Source organism: Salarias fasciatus, chromosome 19 (genome assembly GCF_902148845.1).
Source record: "Salarias fasciatus chromosome 19, fSalaFa1.1, whole genome shotgun sequence".
Lineage (NCBI taxonomy): Eukaryota > Metazoa > Chordata > Actinopteri > Blenniiformes > Blenniidae > Salarias > Salarias fasciatus.
This window is the reverse complement of record NC_043763.1, coordinates 1,383,402-1,410,470: the sequence shown is the minus strand read 5'-3', so window position 1 is coordinate 1,410,470 and position 27,069 is coordinate 1,383,402. Positions and strand designations below refer to the sequence as shown.

General features: G+C 53.4%; 1 protein-coding gene across 1 annotated transcript; it reads left to right on the top strand.

The window, feature by feature from the left end:
* Nucleotides 1-156: 156 nt before the first annotated feature.
* tonsl (tonsoku-like, DNA repair protein) lies at nt 157-19,793 on the top strand. Its single transcript, XM_030116651.1, has 28 exons — nt 157-373; nt 436-531; nt 2,533-2,675; nt 2,746-2,929; nt 2,998-3,127; nt 3,216-3,387; nt 3,571-3,685; nt 4,542-4,681; nt 4,750-4,902; nt 8,234-8,359; nt 8,432-8,618; nt 8,692-8,747; nt 8,823-8,912; nt 9,036-9,108; nt 9,208-9,371; nt 9,793-9,916; nt 9,992-10,152; nt 10,260-10,632; nt 10,716-10,918; nt 10,987-11,087; nt 11,160-11,316; nt 11,430-11,508; nt 11,594-11,901; nt 13,424-13,595; nt 13,730-13,905; nt 15,155-15,228; nt 15,367-15,500; nt 19,492-19,793. The coding sequence occupies exons 1-28, from the start codon at nt 349-351 to the stop codon at nt 19,686-19,688; spliced, it is 4,113 nt and encodes a 1,370-aa protein (XP_029972511.1). The 5' UTR covers nt 157-348; the 3' UTR covers nt 19,689-19,793.
* Nucleotides 19,794-27,069: the final 7,276 nt, after the last annotated feature.

Below are 27,069 nucleotides of genomic sequence, written 5' to 3'. Positions count from 1 at the left end.
GGGCAGTTTTATTCAAATGAGCCTTCATTGTCGGGGGCCAAGGTGGGATTTACTCCTGACAGACGAATCCCAGGGTTAAATTTCTCCCTGAGCGTGTGACGTGATTGGCTGCTGCAGTCCTGGCGGGGCTTTGTGAACTGCGAGCAGGAAGCTAGCGTGGCTACATGTAGCATGGTGTTTACTCGCCGATAGGAAGCGTTTTCTCCCCTCTCACGGTCTTTATGTCGTGTCGTGTCGGTGCAGACAGCAGTGGAGGAGAGCAGACGTGATCTCCGGAAGATGCAGTGAGAGACAGAGAGTTTGTTTGGTGGAAGTTTCCAGTTTTCGGACTCCGCTGAGCGACCGGAGATGAGCTCCTCCCGGGAAATCAGACGTGAGTGAACTTCTTCTCACAGCTTATTTTAATTTTCGAGCCTGACGACCCGCTGTCTGCAGTGTTACAGAAGGCCAAGAGCAAAGCCCAGGCCAGCAGCGACCTGAGGGAGGAGGCCAGCCTCTGCAACCAGCTGGGAGAGGTGCTGTCAAGAAGTGGTGAGAGCCCGAGTCCCCGAAAACACAGCCTTAACAAACAAACAAACAAACAAACAAACAAACAACCAGCAGCCTGAGGGAGTCCGTCTTCCTCTGTCTTGACTGTCATCCTTCTGAGGTGGCTGTTTGGACTGATGATGACGATGAAGATGTTGGGGTTAGTCTGGACCAGGGTTCTGCAGCCTTTATGACCAAAAGACCATTTTAGTGACTGTCTGTGAAGTCCAGTAGTTCTGGAGCCATAAAGAACATTGAACCTTTAAAGTGAGGCGAATGCAGCTCAGGAAGCTTCATTTATAGCTTTTATTCACAAACAAATACTAGATCTTATGATGCATTTATGAAGTTAGGATTCAGAGTAGTGAACAATTTATTACATTTGAATACACATCTGAAAGTGGGTCATTCCAGTCTCTTCAAAATTGCCTGAAGGAAGTGAAAGACTGGCTGAAATTTAATTTTCTGAACCTAAATGAGAACAAAACTGAAGTAATTGTGTTTGGTGAACCTGTTCCTGCCTTTGACCTCGGAGTTCCTCACAGTTTTTGTGTAAAGAACCTCGGCGTCATCATCGACAGTTCTTTTAAACTAGAGAAGCAAATCAGTGCTGTGGTGAAAGCGAGCTGCTTCCAGCTGCGACTGATCGCCAAAGTGAAATCCTACTTGCCCTCTGACCAGTTGGAAAAATTAATTCATACATTCATTACGGCACGTCTGGATTATTGTAATTCCCTACATTATGGTCTGGATGCTTCATCCATTCGTCGCCTACAGCTGGTACAGAATGCCGCTGCTCGCCTCCTCACAGGGAGAAGGCGCTTCGATCATGTTACTCCTGCACTTCAGTCACTTCATTGGCTCCCTGTGTCTTTTAGAATTCAATTTAAAATTTTACTGCTTGTATTTAAATCTTTGAATGGTCTGGCCCCTGAATATTTGTCTGAAATGTTGTGTTTGTACCTCCTGTAAGAGCCCTGCGGTCATGTGACCAGCTGCTCTTAACCTGTCCCCGATCGAGACTGAAAACCAGAGGTGACAGGGCGTTTACGGTCGCTGGACCTAAACTCTGGAATGAGCTCCCTCTGAACATTCGTTCTGCTTCATCTGTTGAGTGTTTTAAGTCTTTGTTAAAATCACATTTATTTGCTCTGGCGTTCAACACAGGCTGAGCTGGACATTTTTGTAAGTTATTGTTTTTAAACTTTTGTATTTTTCTATTGTTTTTTTTCTTTTTATGGTGTTATCAACATGTGCAGCACTTTGGGCAGAGTTTTCTGTATTTAATGTGCTATAGAAATAAACCTTGACCTTGACCTTCACATTTAACCTATTTTTGTATTTGATTTGAACAGTTTTGCTCCTATTTTCAAGTATTTTTGATTCATAATTTTTAAATTTTAGCTATTTAAGAGGAGGTAAAACGGTTGTTTACCTCCTCTTAAGCAGTTTTGCATTTTTCCCCCCACCTTATTTACCTTCTTTTAGAAATTATGGACATTTCAGTTTCTTTAAACATTCTATCACTTTTTCCCTTCTTCTTGTGGTTTTAGCTCTTTTTCCCAATTTCTCTTGTACCTTTATTTGAATCCCTTTTGAACCGAGAGTGAGGAATCATTTTGAGCAGTACTGTGGTGTAGCTATATTAAAAATAAGTTCATTGTCCATTCACCTTTCATGTTGTGAAAGCTTCACGGAGCCGCTACAGAGGGACTGAAGAGCCACATGTGGCTCCAGGGCCGCAGGTTGAACACCCCTGGTCTGGACTGATGTTGAGCAGAAATCGGCTGGCTTATAAAACACCAAAGGGAGTTTTAACTGAAATGTTTTCATGTGCATCAAAATGATGAGTAAAAACTCTAAGCTAAGGTTCTGTAAGTGGTCGTTCAGGGAACTGAAGGGAGGTGACGAGGCTGATCTGGACCGAGACGGGACCGTCTGCTCGGTCTGTCGTTTCCCTGCTGACGTGCTGTGGTGGTCTGGTTTCCACGTCGTGTCTGGCAGGAGACTATGCGGCCGCCATTCGGGAGCACCAGCAGGAGCTGTCCCTGTCCGAGGCGCTCAGCGACGTGATCGGACGGGCGGTGGCGCACAGGAAGATCGGAGAGTGCTACGCCGAGATGGGAAACATCGACGCGGCCTTGAAGGTCAGTCCGAGAGTCTGAGCGGTCTGCCTGTGAGGGGAGCCCGGGTCGCTGAACGGCTTGTGTTTGGCAGCACCAGCACTGCCACCTGGACCTGGCCCGCTCCGTCAGGGACAGCGCCGAGGAGCAGCGGGCGCTGGCCACCATCGGCCGCACCTACCTCTTCCGCTACGAGTCCGACCAGTCGGCCCGCAGCCTGGAGCAGGCGGGAGACGCCTTCAGGCAGAGCCTGGCCATCGTGGACGAGCGACTGGAGGGTGAGCGCCGCCGCCGCCGTGGGAGCGGCGGGATCGACGTCTCTTCACGGCTCCTGTCTGACCTGCAGGGACCGTGCCGCAGCGGGAGATCAGCGAGATGAAGGCGCGCCTCTTCCTCAACCTGGGCCTGGTGTGTGATCACCTGGGGGAGCCTCAGCGCTGCAGCGACTTCATCCGGCGAAGCGTCTTCATCGCAGAGTACGACGATCCGGGCCTGCTGGAAACCTGCTCCACGCAGACTGAAGTGTGTACCTGCTCATCACTCCCGTCCTGTGGCGTTTTACAGGAAGAGTCAGTTGCTGGAGGATCTCTACCGCGCAAACTTCAACCTGGGAAACATTTTCTTCAGAAACGGCCAGCAGTCGAGTGCCGTGCGCTGCCTGGAGCAGGCCAAGGAGTGCGCCCGCAAGACCAAGGACAAGTTCAGCGAGAGCGAGTGCTTCCACTGCATTGGAAAGGTAAGAACCCCCCACCCCCCCCCAATTGGCCACTGCCGTGTGGTCCTGCCGCCGCCGCCGTGTGGTCCTGCCGCCGCCGTGTGGTCCTGCCGCCGTGTGGTCCTGCCGCCGCCGTGTGGTCCTGCCGCCGTGTGGTCCTGCCGCCACCGTCAGCTGCGTGAGGCTGTCGCTGTCGCTCTGCAGGTGCAGCTCTCTCTGGGGGATTTCGCCGCCGCCCGCCGCTCTCTGAAGAAGGCTCTGCAGCTGGGCTCCCAGCAGCCTCTGGACAGACAGGCTGTGAAGAAGTCCTTCAAATATGGTAACTGAATGTTCACCAATGCTGGACCTGGAGTCCTGGTGAAAAAACAGCTGTGTTCCAACGTTTTACTGCAGCTCATGTCAGCTTGGAGGGGATTATTCAGGGAAGAGATTCTCCCAGAAATACTAATAAAACACTTTTGAGCCACACAGAGCTTCATTCTGTCACTAGCATGACGGCTTCACAAGCTTTAAAGCCCAGACGTCACTGGCAGTACGGCGGATCTCTGCTGGGAGCTTCATTCAACACCTCCTCATGAATAAGGACTGCTCCCTGCTGCTCTGCTCAGACGGCCCTCAAACAGGAAAAACACCTTTTAAAAACAAGCATAAAATGCTTAAAGTTCTAAAACAGTCAAACTCGATCCTCCAGGAACAACATTTGAATTTGTGCTGGAAAAACCCGAATGACTGTTGATTTCTTCAGGGGAAAAAAAACAGACTAAACTGTCATCAGCAAATGTTTTTACTGGAAGTGTTTTACTTCTGTCGTTACAGTCTACAGCAGCTAGCGCTGACGAGCTAATGCTAGCTGCTGCTCACTTTCTTTCATATTCTACTGAAATTTATACAGTGTATAGGTAAAGCAGAGCCCCACCTCCAGGGGGAGGGGCCTGTCTCCAGGGGGCGGGGTTATCTCCCCTCATGATGTCATGAAGGGAGGTTCTCTGAATCTCCTGTTTGATTGTTCAGTATAAAGAGGATCCAGTGAGGAGGAGGAGTTTCTCCTGTGGATCCTCATACAGGATGTGGAGACACTCATCATTATTATTATTATTATTTTTAAATCAGGAGTAATGGCAGTGAGATGGTGTGAGTGTGTGGAAGGTGTTTCTGAGGGCTGGCTGTGCTCGCAGCGGACCGGGGCTGGAAGCTGGAGGAGGAGCTGGAGCAGGACCGGAGCCCCCTCCAGGCCGTGGAGCTGTGGGAGCGGCTGGCCGACCTGTGCTGTAAGGTGGGCTGCTTCGGCAAGGCCCTGGAGGCGTACCGGGCTCAGGTGAGCAGCGGCCCGCTCTGTGGCGCCGGCCGCGGCGAGCGACGCTGACGCCGGCGTTTGTGCCGCAGCTGAAGGCGGCCGAGGCTCTGGGCCGGCCCGGCAGGGAGCTGGCCGTCATCCACGTGTCGCTGGCGGCGACCCACGCCGACCTGAGGCAGCACCAGGACGCCGTGCAGCACTACAGGGAGGAGCTGGCCCTGAGGCAGGGCAGCCCCGCCGAGGTACGCCACACACACACCGCCACACACACCGCCACACACACCGCCACACACACACCCCACCGCGCCACACACACCACCGCACCACACACACCGCCACAAACACACACCGCCCCACACACACACCGCCACACACACACACCACCGCACCACACACACCGCCCCACACACACACCGCCACACACACACACCACCGCACCACACCGCCACACACACACCGCCACACACAGTACCACCGCCACACACACACAGCACCGCACCACACACAGCCACACACACACACACCACTGCCACACACGCACCGTCACACACACACAGCACCCCAAACACACACACACACACACCACCGCCACACACACACCACCACCACACACGCACCGTCACACACACACGGCACCGCCACACACACACAGCACCCCAAACACACACACACACACACACCACCGCCACACACACACCACTGCCACACACGCACCGTCACACACACACGGCTCCGCCCCACACACAGCACCGCCACACACGCACCGCCACACACACACGCACAGCACCGCCACACACACACACCACCGCCACCACACACACCACCGCCACACACACACACCACCGCCACACACACACACCACCGCCACACACACACAGCACCGCCACACACACACAGCACCGCCACACACACACACCACCGCCACACACACAGCACCGCCACACACACACAGCACCGCCACCACACACAGCACCTCCACACACACTGCACCTCCACACACACCACCTCCACACACACCACCTCCACACACACACCACCGCCACACACACCATCTCCACACACACCACCTCTACACACACACCACCGCCACACACACCATCTCCACACACACCACCTCCACACACACCACCTCCACACACACACAGCACCTCCACACACACACCACCTCCACACACACACCACCTCCACACACACCACCACCGCTACGGCAGGGCTTCAGCAGCTTTGAACTGCAAACCATGTTCAACTTTCAAAATAAAAGTCACACTCTTGTTTTGAAGGATCTAAATTCAGCTGATGTGTTGAATTTATGATGTGTAGTGTGTTTCATTTTTTTGTCTGTCTGGGCAGTTGTGTTTTCCTCTCTGTGCCGGTCCCTCCTCTGCTCCGCGCTGTGGTCAGGTCAGAGGTCAGAGGTCAGGGCCTGGTGTTTTGAGTAAAGTTCTAATAAAAATAATAATAATGGATTTTATTTATGATGCACTTTACATTTGTGGGTAAAATCTCTCAGAACACAATCAAGAAGAGAATAGAAACAATAGAAACAGTGAGACAGTAAAAGCAGTAAAGTCACTGCCAAATAACAAGGTTTTCATCCACCGTCTGTGGGGCCCTGCGGTGGTCGGCCAGGGCGTTCCACAGACGGGGAGCAGCAGCCTCAGACAGTGAGGGCTGCAAAGGAAGGGGGTGATGTGGTCATGTTTAGGACCCGGGCAGCGCTGGTCTTCGGAGGCTCCGGCCCGGGGTCCCGATGAGGAGGCGTTACAGTGGTCCAGCCTGGAGGAGACGAGGCAGCGGGACGGGACAGAGACGGCCGCAGTTTGGCAATGTTACGGAGGTGAAAGAAGGAGGTTTTGCAAACATCAGATACATGATGATCGAAGCTAAGATGGGGGTCAAACCTGACACCAAATTAGTAACGGAGGGAGAAAGGGGGAAGTTGTGGCCGAGAAAGGAGACAGAGGAGATGGCGGAGGAACGGAGCTGGTGAGGAGCGTCATCACTTGAAAGTGTTTCCATTCTACAGCGCCTTCATTATCCCCAGAGGGTTTCTTCAGTTTTTTAATCTTTTATAGCAACGAAAATCCTCAGGGCTGGAAACTGTCACACTTTAACTACCAATCGTTCAGTTCTTCTCTTTTACTGAAAAAAACGGTGCATCGCAAGATTTTATTATCTTGGTGCTAGATTTTTTTTTTTTCCCATTTGCTTCACTGTTAAGTGAGATTGTTCTTATATTTTTCTATGTTTATATTATTTAATTTGCATTGCTATTTACTTGGTTTGTTAATAAAATGTTAAACTATTCTATAGTTCTGGTTTTCAGTGCAGATGCTTTAAAACTGGAATTAACAACAATATAACATCGTGATTATAATCGAGATTGAATGATATGAAGAAAAAAAATCGTGATCTTTTTTTTTTTGCCGTATCGCCCAGCCCTAGTTTGATTTAAGATGGTTGTGAAGTCGGATGGAAACAGTTCTTTCAAGGATTTTGGAGCTGAAGGGGAGGGTGGAGCTGAAGGGGAGGGTGGAGCTGAAGGGGAGGGTGGAGATGAAGGGGAGGGTGGAGCTGAAGGGGAGGGTGGAGATGGCTCTGTAGTGTGACGGAGGTTCAGGATTGAAAGTGGGTTTTTTGAGGAGGGGCTTGATGATCGCTGGTTTGAGGTTGGTTGGAGCAGTGCCGGTGTGAAGGGAGAGATTGATAATGTTTGTGATCAGCTGACTGATGGAGCGGCAGTGAGCTTTAAGCAGAGGGGGTGGAGGGAGCAGGTGGACGGTTCAGATTTACTGATATTTTCTCGACCTCCTGCTGCGCTCTGGGGTAGAAGTGAGATAGTAGTGTGGGGTGCAGCGTCGTGTGTTGGGACAGAGCTGTTGGCGAGGGAGAGAGAAGAAGGTAAAGAAGTCCATGAACTGGTTGCCCTGTGTGACTGTGTGGTGGTGTGGTGGAGTCTGAGGGTGGAGCCGGTGTTTGATGGTGGTGGAGAGCTGTCTGGAGTTACCGGGGTTATGGGTCATGATGCTGACCTGGGTTGGAGAGTTCCTTGGCATATCTCTGTTGATGCACCGTCAGCCCAGGTGAGACCCAGGCCCGGTCCAGGACACGAGCAGTCCTTTTTAGATTTCTCAGCTCCTCTGTGAACCGGGGGCGGAGCGGGTGGAGGAAACCGTCCTGGTTTTCAGTGGCGCCTGAAGGTTATTACTGTAGTAGTGCAGGAGATCGGGGACGGGCGTGTTCAGAGGAGAGAGGAGCTGGAGATGTTGACTGAGGGAGGCGGAGTCAGTTTTCCTGAGGTTCCTGAAGGAGATGAGGCGTTGTGGTTTGGCGAGGGGGGAGGGGAGAGGGGTCCTGAGGGGGACTGCGTGGCGGTCTGAAATGCCAGTGTCCTGGATTTGAAGGTCTGAGATGTGGAAGGAGTCAGTGAGGACCAGGTCCAGGGTGTGGCCCCTGGAGTGGGGGGACTTGTTCTCTGAAGCCTCGCTGGAGCAGCAGCGTCCAGGCCGCTCTGCTCTCCAGCGACTCCGCCGCCGCCCTGACCACGCCCTGCGCTGCGCTGTGCTCGGTCAGGACTGCAGCACGTGGCTGAACCTCGCCGCGGCCCTGGAGGAGGGCGGCGGCCCCTCGGAGGACGTGGACTCCGGCTTCCAGGCGGCGCTGCGCTGCGCCGAGGCGTCCGGGCGGCTCGCCCTGCAGGTGAGGGGCCCGGCGGGGGGCCGGGGCCGAGCCGGCGTCTCACAGAGACCTGAGACAATCCGTCCCCCTCAGAGACGAGCCCTCAGGCTGTGGACGGCCTCGCAGCAGAGACGGGGCTCCGCCGGTGCCGCCGAGACGGAGCTGAAGCTGCGGGAGCTGAGCGGTCCAGACGGCGGCGGCGGAGACGAGGACGAGGACGAAGAGGAGGACGAGGAGGACAGCGAGGCTCTGGACAGCGACGTGGTTCTGTCAGACTCAGGTAGAACACGCTCCACACCGCTCGGCTCAGCCAGGCCCCGCCCATCTGACCTCTGACCCCGCCTCCCTCCCAGATGAAGACCTGGAGGGTTACGACCGGATGGTGGCGGGCCGGAGGACGGCCGGGAGGGTGAGTGAGTCCCGCTGGGTCCTGCAGGTGTGTGTGGACCGCCGTCCTCACCAGGCGTCCCGTCTGTCCCCGCAGTGGAACAAGAGGAACGAGAAGGGCGAGACGTTCCTCCACAGAGCCTGCATCGACGGGAACCTGAGGCAGGTCCAGTCCCTGCTGGACCAGGTGAGAGACCCTCCAGAGGGGCTGACCCCGGAACCCAGAACCCAGACGGGTCAGGGAGGCGGAGCCAGGTGTGTGTTGATCTGTGTGTGTGTGTGTGTGTGTGTGTGTGTGTCTGTGTGTCAGGGTCACCCCGTCAACCCCAGGGACTACTGTGGCTGGACGCCGCTGCACGAGGCCTGTAACCACGGACACCTGGGTACGCCGCTCCGCTCGCAGTGTCCCTCACGCTGGTCTGTGACCCCCCCTCACTCTGCCTCTGTGTCTGTGTCTGTGTGTGTGTGTGTGTCTGATGCAGAGGTCGTTGCGTTGCTGCTGGATTGCGGCGCCAACATCAACGACCCTGGCGGCCCGCTGTGTGAAGGAGTCACTCCGCTGCACGACGCCCTCGCCTGCGGAAACCTGAAGGTGGCGCAACTCCTGGTACAGCGAGGGGCCTCCGTCACACTGCGCAACTCCAAGGTGTGTGTGTGTGTGTGTGTGTGTGTGTGTGTGTGTGTGTGTGTGTGTGTGTGTGTGTGTGTGTGTCTGTGTCTGTGTCTGTGTCTGTGTGTGTGTGTCTGTGTGTCTGTGTGTCTGTGTGTCTGTGTGTCTGTGTGTCTGTGTGTCTGTGTGTGTGTGTGTGTGTGTGCTCTATCACTCCAGGGTCCAGGTACACTGAGCAGGTTTCCTGCAGTCAGTCGGCGCTGCTGCGCTCTCAGAGGTGGACTCGCCCCGGCAGCGGTTCCTCCAGTCAGTCTTCAGATCGGTGCTGCTCCGTCTGGACCAGGGTCCACTCCAGAGACTCAGTCCTGTTTTGTCCTGGGAATCCTGAGAGCCACACATGTCTGGGGTTGAGGGAGGTCCGGACTCTGGACCCAGACTCTGCTTGTCGCCCCCCCAGGGCGAGGCGGCCCGGGACACCCTGCTGCAGTGGCAGCGGACCTACAGCCGGGAGCTGGACCAGGAGACCCGTCTGGAGTGCCGGGAGACGGAGCGGCTGCTGAGGAGGGCGGCGTCCGGGGCGGGTGAGGGGCTCTCCCAGCATGCACCACGCCGCTCTGCAGCCGTCCCTCCTCCTCCTCACTGGTCTGTACATACAGAGCCCGGCGCCGCGGCCCCCGCCGAGCCGTCCGCCGCCCTGCGGGACAGCCAGCTGTTCGATGCCGAGGACTCGGAGCCCCCCGTCCACCGGGACCGGCCCGGACGCGGCTCTGCCCGGCGGCCCCGCCCACGAGGGACGGCGGCCACCCTGCTGTACGGGGTAAAGCTCAGACCGCCGTGGAGTGCTCTGAAGCGGGGTCCGCCCCCATGGCGCTGACCCTGGTGACCCTGATGACCCTGATGACCCTGCTGTGTTGTGATCCTCAGGAGGACGGCAGCGACTCAGACGGCGACGACTCGGACCGCTCCCCCAGCCCCCTGCGCCCCGTCCGCCCCAGAGACCCCCCGGCGGCGGCACCGGGCCCGGACGGCGGCGCGGAGACGGCGCGGGACCAGTACCACAGCGCCATCCGTGGCCTGGGCAGCGCCAAGACGCTCCTCCAGGGCCACGCCCAGCCCCGCCCCCCCCGCACGCCGCCCGCCGCCTCCGGCAGGGCGGCTCTGGTCCCCGAGGACGAGTGTCTGCAGGACGACTGGCTGGAGGACGACCTGCTGGACGGCGTCCCCCGGAAGAAGAGGAGGCTCCAGAGGGAGGAGCCCGGCGCCGCCCCGCCCGCCAGGGGCCAGCGCCATCACCCAGGTGACTGGAGAAGCCCCGCCCCCTGGAGTCCGGACGCCCGGCTCTCCTCAGTGGCTGGTTATTGACCCCCCCCCCCGTTCCAGGTGCTGCAGTGCCGCCCTCCTCCAGCAGGGGGCTCCCTCCCAGCAGGAGCCGCTCCGCCAGGCCTCAGCAGTTGAAGATGACCCAGATCCCCGGGACGGTCCGCCTGGGGAGGCGGGAGGTGAGCCGCCCCCACAGCCCCCCGGTGCCCGAGGACCCCCGCCCGGGACCCGGCTCCCCTCCCCCCGCCGTGACGCCCCACCAGGTGAGACGCCACTTCCTGCGAACCCAGAGCGGAACCTGGGTGGTCCTGAACGGTTCTGTCTGCTGCAGCCGTCCCCGCAGTCCTCGGGGGCCCCTCGGTCTCTGGCCCCGCCCATCAGGATGAGGGTTCGAGTCCTGGAAGACGTCTTCCTCATCCCGGTCCCTCAGAGGTGAGCCGGCGGTGTTCCTCCAGCCCGCCGCCCCCGGCGTTCCGCTCTGACTTCCTGTCCCTGCCGCTGCAGCCGGGCGGACTCGTGCACCGTGTCCTGGCTGTGTGAGCAGGCCGCCCAGCGCTACTACCAGGAGCGAGGCCTGCTGCCCCGCCTGTCGCTGCAGAAGGACGGCGCCCTGCTGTCCCCCCAGGACCTGCTGCTCTCGGTGCTGCACACCAACGAGGAGGTGAGCCGGCGCCGGCGCCCTCGGAGCTGCTGATGCTCAGATTCTCCTGAGATTGTAGTGAGTGGGGGCGTGCACGTCTGTTGTGTATATTGTGTTGTGTGTGTGCGCTGCAGGTCCTGGCGGAGGTGTGTTCCTGGGACCTGCCTCCTCTCCCTGAGCGCTACAGGAAGGCCTGTCAGAGTCTGGCAGCAGGTCGGTCTCCTTCAGCTCAGGTCCTGCTGCTCCCCATGGCCTCGGGTATTACAGTGTGTGTGTGTGTGTGTGTGTGTGTCTGCAGCTGAGGACCGGCGGCTGTCCCGGCTGTGTGAGGCTCAGGACGGCAGTCCGTCGGTGTGGCTGTGTGGCCTCAGCTTGCCCCCCTCGTCCCTCGCTCCTCTGCTCCGGGCTCTGAAGCTCCAGGCCAGCCTGACCGAACTGCGTCTCCATGGAAACCGCCTCACCGACGCCCTGCTTCCCGAGCTGGTGGCCGCCGCCGTCACCATGCCACGCCTGCGGCTGCTGGACGTCTCTTCCAACCTGATCACGGCGGAGGGTCTGGAGAAGGCGGCGGACGCCCTGAAGGCTCAGACTCACCCTGCCTTCCCGGTAAAGACGCTCTCTGCTCACGCTGCTTCACACCGAGCCACACAGCAAGTAGAGCTGAAGTGTTGGTCCAACCCGAACAGATAAGTGTTCTCAGTCTGAGTAGAACTCCTTGAAGGAAAAAAATGAAGTCAAAACAGAAAATAGAAGAAACAAAATACATACAGGTTGTTCGTTTAATTTTTTACGTTAAATTTTACACATATAGTGACTCTACAGCTCTTCTGTAGTGACTCTACAGTTCCTCTATAGTGACTCTACAGCTCCTCTATAGTGACTCTACAGCTGCTCTATAGTGACTCTACAGCTCCTCTATAGACTCTACAGTTCCTCTATAGTGACTCTACAGTTCCTCTATAGTGACTCTACAGCTCCTCTATAGTGACTCTACAGCTCCTCTATAGTGGCTCTACAGCTCCTCTATAGTGACTCTACAGCTCCTCTATAGTGACTCTACAGCTCCTCTATAGTGACTCTACAGTTCCTCTATAGTGACTCTACAGCTCCTCTATAGTGACTCTACAGCTCCTCTATAGTGGCTCTACAGCTCCTCTATAGTGACTCTACAGTTCCTCTATAGTGACTCTACAGTTCCTCTATAGTGGCTCTACAGTTCCTCTATAGTGACTCTACAGCTCCTCTATAGTGACTCTACAGTTCCTCTATAGTGACTCTACAGTTCCTCTATAGTGGCTCTACAGCTCCTCTATAGTGACTCTACAGTTCCTCTATAGTGACTCTACAGCTCCTCTATAGTGACTCTACAGCTCCTCTATAGTGGCTCTACAGCTCCTCTATAGTGACTCTACAGCTCCTCTATAGTGACTCTACAGCTCCTCTATAGTGACTCTACAGTTCCTCTATAGTGACTCTACAGCTCCTCTATAGTGACTCTACAGCTCCTCTATAGTGGCTCTACAGCTCCTCTATAGTGACTCTACAGTTCCTCTATAGTGACTCTACAGTTCCTCTATAGTGGCTCTACAGTTCCTCTATAGTGACTCTACAGCTCCTCTATAGTGACTCTACAGTTCCTCTATAGTGACTCTACAGTTCCTCTATAGTGGCTCTACAGCTCCTCTATAGTGACTCTACAGCTCCTCTATAGTGGCTCTACAGCTCCTCTATAGTGACTCTACAGCTGCTCTATAGTGACTCTACAGCTCCTCTATAGTGACTCTACAGTTCCTCTATAGTGACTCTACAGCTGCTCTATAGACTCTACAGTTCCTCTATAGTGACTCTACAGTTCCTCTATAGTGACTCTACAGCTCCTCTATAGTGACTCTACAGCTCCTCTATAGTGACTCTACAGCTCCTCTATAGTGACTCTACAGCTCCTCTATAGTGACTCTACAGCTCCTCTATAGTGACTCTACAGCTGCTCTATAGTGACTCTACAGCTGCTCTATAGTGACTCTACAGCTCCTCTATAGTGGTTCTGCAGGTGGTCTCTGTAGTATTCCTAACAGAGTCCTGGTCCTTGGTGTTCGCTGATGGCTCCTGTGCGGTTGTGTGGTTGCAGTGCCTGGAGGATCTGGATCTGGGTCTGAACCCTCTGGGGGACAGAGTCTCCGAGTCTCTGTCCTGTCTGCTGTCCCACTGTCCACTGCTGTCCAGGATGTCTCTGCAGGCCTGCAGCCTGACGGCCCGATTCCTGCAGCAGCACCGGATACTGCTGGCCCACGCTCTGACAGGTCTGACACACACACACACACACACACACTCACACACACACACACACATACACACACACACACACACACACACATACACACAATAAAAAGTTCATGTTTAACTGATTTTTTTTTTTTTTTTGCTCTGCTTTCAGCCTCAGGCCATCTGAAGTCGTTGAACCTTTCCCACAATGCACTGGGCTCCGCGGGCTTTGAGCTGCTGCTGAAGACTCTTCCTCTGCGTTGTCTCACACACCTGGACCTGTCTGCTGTCTGCAGGGGGGCCAGCGACTGCCCGGGGGTGGAGCACCTCGCCCAGGCCCTGTCACAGGTACACACACACACACACACACACACACACACACACACACACACACACACACACACACACACACACACACACACACACTGTGAGGGGCAGACCTGCCAACCTGTACGCATTTTGCGTAGCAGGTACGCAATTTGACATCAAAATACGCTGGTACGCTCCGCCTCATTAAACTACGCAAAAAGCTGCAGACGTCTGTGAGCGCTGTTATAAATGCGGACCGTGGACGTTCTCATGTCTGACAACACGATGCAGCAGCAGGGCTCTGAAGCGTCACGCATTTCGGTGTGTTGTCACGCAGTCACGGCACACATTGTATTTGTCACGTTGAAAAAAATACCGGTAAATTAGGCTGGTGCGCCGCAGCTATGGAACCGGGAGGAAACATGTGCTCCCCTCGTAGAGCTGCGACGTTCAATGAACGAGTCGTTCGTTTGAACGGCTCTTTCAAGTGAACGACGAGAGCCGGTTCTCAGCTGTCTGAGAGCCGTTCCTTTGTGCAAACTGTCCACGCTTCCTTCACGTGTCTCCTGAGTGTCTCCTGAGTGTCTCCTGAGTGTCTCCTGAGTGTCTCCTGAGTGTCTCCTGAGTGTCTCCTGAGTCCAGCTGTCTCCGCTGCCTTCATGTGAATGACAGAGTTTCAGTTTTCCGCCGCTCGCTCCAGTCACCTGAATGCAGCAGCTAGCTAGCGGAGGAGAAGTGTCCAGAACCCGGAGAGGAGCCGGTGTTTTGGAAGAACTGATTCCCTATTAACTGGCGACTGGGTTTCTTTCACGTCCCTTGTTGCTGATAGATGTTAAAAACCAGACAAAAAGCCGTTCAGACCTTTTATGAGTCTGATTTCAACATCTGCTACTACTAGCAGCAGCAGGAAGTGCTAAAGGAAGTCAGTCACCAGGTAACAAGGACACCAGTTCATTTGAAACAACGTATTGACGGCTTTATAAAAGTTTTAGTAATGGAACACACACACGCATGCGCACACACAGCATAAAATGCTCAGTTAAAGGACACGTAGCAGCATTTTGAAGCTCTTTTCTGGGGACGACGTGCACGGTCAGCCGCAATGTAACGTGTATCAGAAAAACATCTGTTAAATATTTGTCATTAAACAAATTAAAGAACCAAATGAAAACTTAAAATTTAAAACTGACAGCCCCCCCCCCCGACAATCCCAGCAAGTGGTACTCCAAAAATTTTGCCAAGGTTGGCAGGTCTGGAGGTGTTGACATTCAAGCTTTTGTCCTTGCAGGAGGAATGTTCTCTGACCCACCTGAGTCTGGCGTCCAACGGACTGACGGACAGCAGCGTGGCCACTCTGTCCAGGTGTGTGTGTGTGTGTGTGTGTGTGTGTGTGTGTGTGTGTGTGTGTGTGTGTGTGTGTGTGTGTGTGTGTGTGTGAGAGAGAGAGTGTGGACAGAATGGAACCTGTCGTGTCCCACTTGACATGAGCTGTGCGTCCAGGTGTCTGCCGTCCTGTCCTCAGCTGGTGAGTCTGGACCTGTCGGGAAACCCCGGCGTGGGCTCAGCAGGACTTCGCAGCGTCCTGGCGTCTGTCCGGGAGACTCGTCCAGCGCTCACACTGCTCAACCTGCAAGGTGGGACTGCAGGGACACTCTGGGGTCCGTAGGGACCGTTGAACTCCCTGACTTGGTTTTGTCCTCTGAGCTGTTTGTTTTGTGGTCCCGCTGTCTGCCTGCCGGCTGTGAGGAATCTGCTCGTACCGTATTTTCCACACTATAAGGCCCCCGTCACTGAATGGCTTTTTTTAAACTTCTTCCACATGCAGGGCTCACTGCATGATAACAGGGCTTGAAGACGTCCAGCACCGCGCCGGAAATCCAGCGTGGAGATACTTTTGGTTGTTTTTTTTCTTTCTTCTCTGTAACCAGCCTCTAAAGCTCGTGTCCGGAGGTTTGAAAGAGAGAGTTTTTTTTTTTAAACCAAGGTCTGGAGGCTCCGCCCTCCCTCTGCTTTCATGAGCGACCAAGCCACGCCCCCTTAATTGTGCACGCTGTTATCCGTCGGGTGAAAATGAGAGCCTCTGAGTCCTACAGCATCCTCCATGTTGAGCTGTTTCCGGTGGATGTTCAGCAGACAGTGGATATATCTGCTGCAGAGCTAACTCTCCTCTGCTGGGCGAGCGGCCGTGCTCTCTGGCTGCTCCACACTTTGATTGACAGCACGACAAGGCGGAAGCTCGAAATCTATTGGCTGAAGCTGACCGGCGCTTTTTCGGATAACATGGGGGTCTATGAGACGAAGGCGGGGCTCATAAATACATTTTTATATTGCTTTATGCTGATATTATATTGTAGTATCGAACCAGACTGACACATTGAAGCTCTGTTGAAAAATGATTCATACGTTGGAAACGAACAGAAACTCTGGACACCAGCTTTAAAGGTGCATTAAGGAGTTTGCACGTTTTATACGAAACAGCACCCCCTGCAGGCCTTGGGCGTAATGCAGCTTAGTGGTCCCTGTGGCTCCCGTGCACAGAAGAGAGGAAGTCCTTCCTCGCTCGTTTAGTAGCGCTCAGGTAAAATGTAAGTGTCTTCTCCCTGGTGGAGTCTGTGTGGAGCTGCAGTGCTAGAAGCCAGTCTGTTCTGACTTTCTGGAAGATCCTGCTCAGTTGTTGCTCACTAAGCATCTGGCGGAGTAATGGCGGACAAGATGAAACTTAACGAGCCGGAGCGCGCATTACATCATTCCTTTCAAATTCTCCCCAAAAAAACTCTGGAGCCGGACCGGCACTGTGACTTTCAAGTGACAGTTTAGCCTGTTAGAGGTTCTGGTAATGAATCTGTCAGGGCACATTGTACACATCATTAAACATGTGTAACATATTTATGGTGGAAAATAAGTATTTTTAAGGTTGTAAAACTCCTTAATGTACCTTTAAGTGACAGTTCTAACGACCAGTGATTCTCAATGTTCAGAAGTTTTAGCCAATCAGAGCGAGTCAGGCGGGCCTTAAGTGTTTCACACTTTGGACAAAGCATCTGATTGGTTCCTCGCCGTGCGCTGGTCACTTCTCTGGCTTCTCTCTTATCGAGGCAGCGCTACATTTCCAGCGGTAGTTTGTGTAAATGGAGAAACTTAACGAAGTTATTTATCAAAATCAGCCTTTGTTTTCTGCTGTCATTATTGTTCAGACAGAGCAGCTGACCTCTCACTAAGCCCCGCCCCCTCACTCCGACCAACAGTGAAGTTCTCTGACAGGCGCGATGACAGCTGTTACAGCAGGACAGACGCCCCCCCCCCCCCCCCCCCCCCCCCCCCCCCGGGACAGGGCCGTCCCCCCCGGACAGGGCCGTCCTCCCGGGACAGGGCCGTCCCCCCGGGACAGGGCCGTCCCCCCGGGACAGGGCCGTCCCCAGGCCGGAGCCCCACAGAGGAGCACAGGCTCTGTAATAATTGTAACGCCGTGATTCTACTGCATTTGCGCGACAAATGACATCTCGCCGCGCTCGACGCACGAGTTTTATCGCTGGTGCGTGTTTTTATTCGCGCGACAAAACGGCGCCCTGCTAGACGCTCGAGTGTTGTTGCTGGTACAAATATGCAACACAGAGCATCCTGCAGCAACATCACAGCTCCTCACCACGTCTCCTGCACAGCAGCAGTGGACAGGACTCTTCTGATGTTTGTGCCACAGTCCTGTGTGCACCCCCCTCCCCCTCCCCCTCCCCCCCCCCCTCTCTCTCTCTCTCTCTCATTTGCGACATTCGCGTCATTACATCGACTTTGTGTGTGATCTCATTGCGCGAAAAATTTGCGTCGCGTCCGGTAGAAACACACCGTAGTGTGGGGCGTGTTTGAGCTCCGTGGAGAACGGAGGCAGACCGCCAGATCAGAGCGCAGCCGGGGAGGCGCTCAGACAGATCAGGATGAAGTGGCTGAGCTCTGTGGAGAACCGAGTCAGGCGGAGAGTTTGGAGTTCACAGCCCGACAGTCCTGGACGGAGGCTGTTATATGGCCTGGGGAAAGAAAAAAAAAATCCCCCCATCGTCTCTCATTGTTCCCTCTTATCTACAGGTCGGTTAACTTCCCAGAAATGTTGGAAAACACAAAACAATAATAATAGGTTGTTGGGGAAGGCTTTGTGTTGATACTGGAGCTGATGAAGACTGGAGCTGAAGACCTGCAGCGCTGTCAACGGGATTTAAAGGAGAAGTTCGGTTTAAACAGTTTTCACGTTGTTTATAGAACAAAGTAGAACAATCTCCTCACCCAGAAGGCTTTTCTGATCCGAACAGTGGTCCGGGAGAAACTTTGATCCAAAGTCGAGCTGCAGACATCCGTGTACTGTTAGCCAATGGGGCATGTGTGGCGCCGGCTCCCAAACGGCTTTAATCGTCCAAAAACTCCTCAGTTTCACCAACATGTCCTCCTGGTCCCTCAGCCTCTCCTCCTCCACAGCCCGGGGTCACAAAATACCTGCTGTTGGTTTTACAGATCTCTGAAGTGACCAGGATGTAAACTGAAGCACATTCACCAAGAGACACAGTAGGGGGCGCTGTGCACCCAAGTTGTTGGTCACCACCCGCTTATATGAGTATATTGTTCTACTTCGTTCTGTAAACAACGAGACAACTGTCCAAACCCAACTTATGCTTCAGTCGTTGGTGATGGACGCGCTGCGCTGTCTGTTGAAACGTGCTTCATGGCTCCAGCGTGGCGCCGCCTGGAGGAGCCCCCCTGCTCCAGGCCCTGTTACAAGGCGCACAGAACAGACAACCCCGTCTCATGGGAATTCATGCCGAGTCGTGTAAATTAATCTATTGAATCGCGTCCAGGAGCACGATTCGCAGTTTTTTCGTAAACATTAGTTTTTTTAAACTAAAGCATTTCAGTGAGAGTCGCCTGGCCACGCCCCCTCACATTAAACGAGGCATATGCTAATGTTTCTTTTATCCAGACACTCAGACAGCAGCCCGCTTTACTGCTACTGCCCTGTCCACACTGAAGCAACTTCAGAGATGAACAGGAACATTCTGGAAACATCGCCGTCGCATCCATTTCAGTATCAAAGAAGAGGAAAAAGTCATCCACTTTCTGTGTGGTTGAATACATATTCAGATCTCGGTGGTTATTCTGGGTTGACATGTGTTCAGTAGTGAGTAAAGCGCGAATCCTCTGCCCGGACATGCAGCGCAGCGCCGCCACAGCTGGTCTGACCTGAACCAGCGCGGTCCGGCCAGCTGCTGAGCTGCTGGGGTCCCGAGTGAAGCCCCCGCCGACGGCTCGCCGCTCGTGGAGGAGCTCCTGGCCGGGCCGTGCAGACTGTGGTTATGGAGACTGACAGGTCAGAGGTGGAGAACGGGCCTGAAGCTTCATGTGATCAGGCTGCAAGGCATTGTGGGAACCACAGTCAGAGCAGCAGGGACTGACAGCCGGTGGAATTCCTCCTGAGCAGGATGGTCTCGCAGTCCCTCCACCTGTGCTCCACCCGCAGACCAGCACCGTCCAGCCAGACGTCTTCCTGAGCCTCGTGGATCCAGAATCCAGAATCCAGGGCCGAGGTTTTGAACCCACACTCAGTGTTTTGAGTTTTCATGACGGGAACTTGTGCTGGTCCTGCAGGCTGCCCGGTCTCTGGCCCCTGGGACCCTCGGAGTGTGGACGGTCTGTCCCGGCTGGTCCTGGACCTGCGGCTCTGCTCCCAGAGCCTGAACAAGCTGGACCGACGGGCCCTGAAGCAGACCTGGGACCAGGAGGACCCGCACGGGGCCTCGGTGGACAGAGGCACCAAGTTCCTGCTGTGTGTGTCCTCGTCCTGAAGAACCTGGACGGGGACGTGTGTGTGCGTGTGTGCGTGTGTGTGTGTGCGTGCGTGCGTGCGTGTGTGCGTGCGTGCGTGCCCTCTGTGTGTCTAATAAAGTGACTGTTGACCCTGCGTCCGGGAGTCTTCCTTCGTTCCTCCTGCTCCGGTTCTGAGCGGCGCTGCCGGGCCGGTCCTGGCTTCCTGGGGATCTGAATGAGCTGTTTATTACGAGATCTGACAACAACTCAACATTTACAGTAAGTCAGTCAAACAGACCCAAGCTTCCCACTTCTCTCCACTCAGAGAATAAAAACAACCCCGGTTCCTCTTCTCCACCACTTCAGAACTAAACTCGTGGACATCAGGTCCAGTCTTTTACCACAACAGGTTCTATCAGTGAACACAGCTGAACCGTTGTCCATGCCTGAGGACACACTGGACAGTCTGGACCTGGCTGATGAAGGACTCTTAGTCCAGTTTTCTCCTTTTAGATGCCATTCCCAACACTTTAATATCTGTTTATGGTTCTTTGAGGAACAGTTTTTAAATATGACGACCTGCCCTCTTCAGACGGGCGTCTTCATCACTGCCTGTAAAGCGACGGTGGTGAAGAAGAGCTGTTCAGAGCCTGATGTTCTTACAGTTTTTCTCCACTGGTTTGGCTCATTTCTTGAAACTGAAATTACATTATCAAAACTCGAAGATCGTTTGGCAAAACGGTCTTACAGTTCAGCTCAACACCAGAGTTCACTAGCAAAAGCTCTTCTCTCTCCCAAAACTGTTCACTCATGTTTCAAAGCTTCATTTCTTTCCTATATAAACAGTCAGAGCCTCCAAAATGTAAAGATCCTTCTCAGCAGCTTCGGCTCATTTCTCCAGACAGACCGGACGTTCTCAATTCTCTTGGTTCTCTTGTCAAAAACCACCTGGACGGTTCAGCAGAACCACGGTTCTCCTGTCAGAGATCACATCTCTGCCAAAACAGTTCACTCAGGTGGAAAAACTACATTTCTTTCTCAAACAAATGGTCAGTGTCCTCAAAATGCTTTGTCCTTCTGACGCTGTGTGAGCTCTGACAGTCAGAATGTTTAGATGTGTTGTCATTAAGGGCAGAGGACCATTGAACTATTCCTCATCTACCTTTCTACCTGGGCCCAGGGCTTCAGTCATAATGGTGACTGCGATAGTTTTTATTTTCTTCTTTGGGTTTTTTAGCTAACAGAAAATATCATGTATAAGAAAATGAAGACAAAAAGCATTTTACAGTCAGAAGAACCTTCAGGTTCTGATTCACACATCGCTCTCATACCTCCAAGGAAACTGTTAGAATTTGTATTCACACACAAAGTAACTTCCATCCATCGGAGTTCAATATGCTGTAAAATAAAAACAAAGAAACAAAAAAAAAACAAACTAGAATTTGGAACTCAGAGAGTGCAGACCTCCGCCACAGCTCAAATCAGTCACCAACAACAATCCATCCATTTTCTTTGCCGCTTCTCCCTTTCGGGGTCGCGGGTGGCTGGAGCCAATCCCAGCTGCTGCGGGTGAGGGCAGGGTACACCCTGGACAGTTCGCCAGTCTGTCGCAGGGCTGACAGAGACAGACAGACAACCATGCACACTCACATTCACACCTAGGGGCAATTTAGGGTGATCAATTAACCTGACATGCATGTTTTTGGACCGTGGGAGGAAGCCGGAGTACCCGGAGGGAACCCACGCACACACGGGGAGAACATGCAAACTCCAGAAACTACAGAAAGGCCCTGAGCCCCGGCCGGTATTTGAACCCAGGACCTTCTTGCTGTGAGGCAAGAGTGCTAACCACCGCGCCACCGTGCGGACCAACAACAATCAGAACACCATATAGAGGCAGAAAGCTGTTTGCTGCTTGTTCATATCTCAGTGTTTCCTCACAGTGACTGACACTCCAGAATCCCCCTATTTTTGTCTGTTCTGGATCCTGGTATCCGGAACACCTCCTGATCTGGATCAGCAGCTGATCTCTCTTAGAGTCATTGAAGGACTGACACTGTCATGTTTTCTAAGCCCCCTTGTCATTTATTGTTGAGTTATGCCCAACTATGTCAAAGACTGCTATGATAAAGATAAATGATAAAGAATCTTTTAAAAGATTCCTGGATCCAGACAGTGATCCGGATCGTCACCAAAATTTAATGGATTCTAAGTTAGCCCAAGACCCACCTTTCCACAAAGTTTCATTGCAATCCGTCTATAACTTTTTCCGTAATGTTGCTCACAAACCAACAAACCGGCGTGATTACAAAACTAGGCTAGGTAACAAAACAAAACAAAACAAAAAGGAGCCCACAGTGCTGTAAATGAAGCTGGAGTTTCACAGCTCACTTCTTCACTGGTCTCCCTCCTCACCCTCCTGACTGTCCTCCTCACCTTCATGCAAACACACCCATGTCTGGTCTTCATGGCATTGAAGTGTGTTTTTGACTCATTCTGACAGCTGAACAGGTGATTTTGCAGGTGGTGACTGATACAATGAAATGATGCTGATATGTTTTGGAGAGAACAACCATCAGACTGAGACTCGATCAGTCAGTTTAGATCAACATGACCTGTTCACTTGGGAATTGTGCTAAATCTATCCTTACTGTGCTTTTTATTTGCAAAGATTTTCTGAGACATTGAGACATGTCCGAAGACATTTCCAATGTGATGACATGAATGAGAAATACCGTTCTGTTGTGAGCAGCTGCAGGGTAGTTTGGAGATTTGTCCATGTTGTTTTGAAAGTGTAATTTTGTTTTCAAGAAATGAGCCAAAGCACTGGAGGAAAACTGTAACACCTACAGGCCTTATGTAAAGTTTTAGAAAGACTGGTTTTTAACCAAGTCAATGACTTTTTAATCAGAAATAACATTTTAGAAGGACGTCAGTCCAGTTCCAGAGTGAACCACAGGACCGAGACGGCGTTTCAAGAGTTGGTTCTGCTGGACCTGAGTTCCACAGCAGACCATCACATTTTAATAAATAGACTGAGACACATGCACCGCTCCACCCTGCCCTGCTCCACCCTGCCCTGCACCGCCCTGCCCTGCACCACCCTGCCCTGCACCACCCTGCCCTGCGGTGCTTCAGTTGGTGCTGAAGTGGCTCCTGGGTTCTCCGGGTGTCACATGCTGTCTCTGGCCTCAGTGTGAACCATCGTCTTCAGCTGCTGGCAGGGCGGCTGATCCTAAAACTTGAAGGGATGTCAGACTTTGTGGAAGGAAGAAGTGTGGTTGATGTAAGAAGCCCGGCGCTGCTCTGTCCGCCTGCTGTGTGGAGATAAAGGGACGTTTCCTGAATGAAGCAGCAGCAGCAGTGCCAGTGACACACACACACACACGTTTGTACAGCCATATGTTGTGAGGACACTCATTGACATAATGCATTTCCTAGCCCCTTACCCTGACCCTAACCATCAAAAATCAAGTCTGAACCCTCAAAAAGGCCAAAAAAGGTCTGTCGAAAAGTGAGGATCGGCAAAAATGTCCTCACTTTCCACAAATTGTCCTCACTTGTAAGGTTATAAACCCATGGTCCTCACAACGTATAACTGTACAAGTACACACACACACACACACACACAGGTGTGTTTGGTCAGAAATGAGGAGTCCTGACAGCAGTCTGGCAGTGAATGGTCTTTATTGTAATGAAGTGTTGTGGCCAGCAGGAGGCAGTGTGAGGCTGGAGCCGTCCTGTCGCTGTTTCTCGTTCTCAGGCTCTGAAAGCTGAGTTCCTCTGTTTTCAGTCACACCCGCAGGAAAACAGCTGGTTGCAGATCTGATTCTTGTCTTCGTTCTCCTTCAGGTGTTTGAGTAAATCTTTCGTTTTGTTCTCCACAAACTTCTCACACATTTTTTGCTGAAATCCTGTTTTGCTGATGCAGTAGTTGTCCAGCTGTTCCTTCAGACTCTGTGAGAGGAAAGCGTTTGTTTGTTTGTTTGTTGGTTTGTTTTGACTGGAGCAGATTCAGAGCTCAGGGATGGTTCACTGTGGAGCGTCTTACCTTTTCAGTGGTGTTTGGTCCGACAGAGTTCCCGAACTCCTTCACGATCTTCCGGCACACCCCACAGGGTTTATCGGGCTGCAGGGGAAACGAACGGAGCAGGAAGTTAACACGACGTGGAGGCTGCAGACGGCAGCGGGTCAGAGGTCATTCAGCTGCAGGACGGCAGCCGCTCACAGTGGACCTACAGCTGGCCGTCTCCAGGTCGGCGGTGGATCCGTGGCTCCACACCTCCACTTCCTCATGGCAGATAAATCGGACTGAAGCGGGTTCAGTGGAGCAGCTGCAGCTCCTGCTGGTTTTTACTCACCACATCAAACTTTCTTTTCAAGTATTTGGTTCATTTAGTTGTGATCATAATTGCCTTGTTTTGGATAATTTAAACTGTTTTCTCTCACATGCAGTGGATGTAGGAAGTCGACACTCCCCTGTTGAAATGCCAGGTTTTCCTGATGTAAAGAAACAACAGAAAGACAAATAACTTCACCACTTTTTCCAGCTTTACCGTGACCTATGACCTTCAAACAAGCAGAAATCTTTCAGGGAGGTGAAGTGAAAATAAAAACCAGATAAAGTGGTTGCATCAGAGTGCTCAGCCTTTTATACCTGGGGATGTGGCAGAGTTCAGAATGAACCAATCACATTCCAGCTCAGGTTAGACTGGAGTCAGCAGTAAAGCTCCTCTGATCAGCAGCAAATGAAGCTCAGCTGTTCTCGTCGGTTCTCCTGACGTCCTCCAGCCGTGGTCCAGAGAGCTCCCAGCACCAGAGGGACTCGTTCAGAGACACCAGTCCGCTGAAGGCCACAGGTACCAGCGTACCGGCCCCTCAGAAGAACTGCACCCCCCACATCCAGAACCACGAAGACCTGGTCTGAAGGGCGTCTCAGCAGCGGCAGGACGGCTTCGACAGGACGAACTGGGACGTGCTGGAACAGCAGGACCTGGAGCAGCACACCACAGCGGTCCTGGACTACACAAGGATCTGTCCAGACGTCACCACTGTGGACAGACACATCAGAGTCGACCCAAACCAGAAGCCCTGGAGGACTGAACAGGGGCAGTGCCTGCTCAGGGAGAGGAACTCCAGATCCAGCCTGAGGACGGGATCAGAGGTGAGGCAGCTACAAGAGGAGGACTGAGGACCGCTTCATGAGCAGCGAGTCCAGACAGGTCTGGCGGGGGTCCAGCACATGAGGTACCGGGAAAGCAGGTGTCCTCATCTGAGCCTTGCAGAGACAGCAGCTGTCCCTCACGGTGGAGGAGCTGGAGACGGTGAACCCTGACGGCGTCTCCAGACAGGTGCTTCAGTGCTGTCTGGCTCAGCTGGAGGGGGTCTTCACCAAGATCTTTAGCCAGTCCCTGGGCCAGGCCACCGTCCCCCCCTGCCTGAAGTCCTCCATCATTGTCCCCCTCCCCAAGACAAGAACCATCAGCAGTCTGAATGTGTACCGTCCGGTCCCACAGCCCCTCCATCCTTCACCCGGCTCAGACCCTCTTCCTTCAGAGGACCACCAGCGCAGCCGAGAAGGTCACCTCCATCCCCGGAGCGACTCTACAGTCCCCACCGCCTCAGGGGAGCACGGGACATAATGCAGGACAAAACCCACCCTGGACCGAGCTGCTGGCCTCTGGCGGACGCTTTCCAACATTCACAACCGAAACAAGCAGACTGAAAATCAGCTTCGATGCGAGAGCCGCCGCTGAACCCGTCTCCATGCTGCTCTTCTCTGGAATGCCTTCATTCCACACACTCATCAACTCTGAGTGTGTATCATTTAGAGGTCACATGAAAGATGGAAAAAGTTGTGAATGTATTTGTCTTGCTGTCATCATGTAAGCCTGGCCTCTCAGCAGTGGAGGGCAGACTCTCTATATCCACTGTGGTAACCACTCTCCTGCTTCGCCGTTTTCCCTTCTTGACCTGGTTTAAAAGCAGCTCTACAGTGTTTTACCTTGCAGGGTTCTTTATCACGATGACCTCTGACCTCAGGTCTTCTCCCCTCCAGCACCCACACCGTGAAGACAGCGGACCGGTTGACAGGCTGTCCGGCCTCCTCCGGGGAGAGCGTGGAGCCGGGGTGAACGCTCCCGGAGTGGGCCGCCACGGCGCACAGCAGCAGCAGCGCCGACGCTTCCATTTCTGGCAGTGAGCCGGCGGCGCCGCTCAGAACGCTCTTATACACAGGCTGAGCTGATTGGCATCAAAACCACTTCTGCAGCGTCACCATGGCTCACGGAGAGCTCCAGGAAGTGACCTCAGTTACAAACCTGTTCAGAAAAATCCCCCAATTCACCAAGACACAAGGTTTTCTTTAAGTGTCAGTGAGTGTCGCTGGAGAACCGGCGCTCACAGGAGAACATCTTGAAAGAGGACTCTATGCAGCAGGTCTGTCTTCCTGCAGGTGTCGTTTCCTCTGATCTGCTGGTTTCTCCACATCAGGGACTCCGATCCAGAAACAGACACGACTACAGTAACACTAGACCCTCAGGAGGAACACTGGACCCTCAGGAGGAACACTAAACCCTCAGGAGGAACACTGGACCCTCAGGAGGAACACTGGACCCTCAGGAGGAACACTGGACCCTCAGGAGGAACACTAGACCCTCAGGAGGAACACAAAACCCTCAGGAGGAACACTGGACCCTCAGGAGGAACACTGGACCCTCAGGAGGAACACTGGACCCTCAGGAGGAACACTAGACCCTCAGGAGGAACACTAGACCCTCAGGAGGAACACTAAACCCTCAGGAGGAACACTGGACCCTCAGGAGGAACACTGGACCCTCAGGAGGAACACTGGACCCTCAGGAGGAAGAAAACAGATGGATGATGGACAAAGATAGATGCATGTTAGTATGGACAGATGAGAAGGATGGATAATGAATGGATGAATGGTTAATGGATGGATGGATGACAGATGGATGGATGATGTTGTGAACTGCTGCACTCAGATCAAGCAGAATTATGGGTAAATATCTGGAGCCAGTTGTAATCAGGAGGCTGTTAGTGACTCTGCTGAGGCCCGAATCCACCCTGACACTTCACCCAGTTGCTGTTGCTGCTGCTGTTGCTGTTGTTGCTGTTGTTGCTGTTGCTGCTGCTGTTGCTGCTGTTGCTGTTGTTGCTGTTGCTGCTGTTGCTGTTGCTGCTGTTGCTGCTGTTGCTGTTGTTGCTGTTGCTGCTGTTGCTGTTGTTGCTGTTGCTGCTGTTGCTGTTGCTGCTGTTGCTGCTGTTGCTGTTGCTGCTGTTGCTGTTGCTGCTGTTGCTGCTGTTGCTGTTGCTGTTGCTGTTGCTGCTGTTGCTGTTGCTGCTGTTGTTGTTGCTGCTATTGCTGTTGTTGCTGTTGCTGCTGTTGCTGTTGCTGTT

What these genes read in the sequence shown, in the direction of transcription:
- tonsl (XM_030116651.1), top strand. Translation starts at nt 349, where the DNA reads ATGAGCTCCTCCCGGGAAATCAGAC. An exon ending in GGCAGGGCAGCCCCGCCGAG is followed by an intron (nt 4,903 to 8,233) that starts GTACGCCACACA and finishes GTGCTCGGTCAG; the next exon opens with GACTGCAGCACGTGGCTGAA. An exon ending in CGGCCACCCTGCTGTACGGG is followed by an intron (nt 10,153 to 10,259) that starts GTAAAGCTCAGA and finishes TGTGATCCTCAG; the next exon opens with GAGGACGGCAGCGACTCAGA.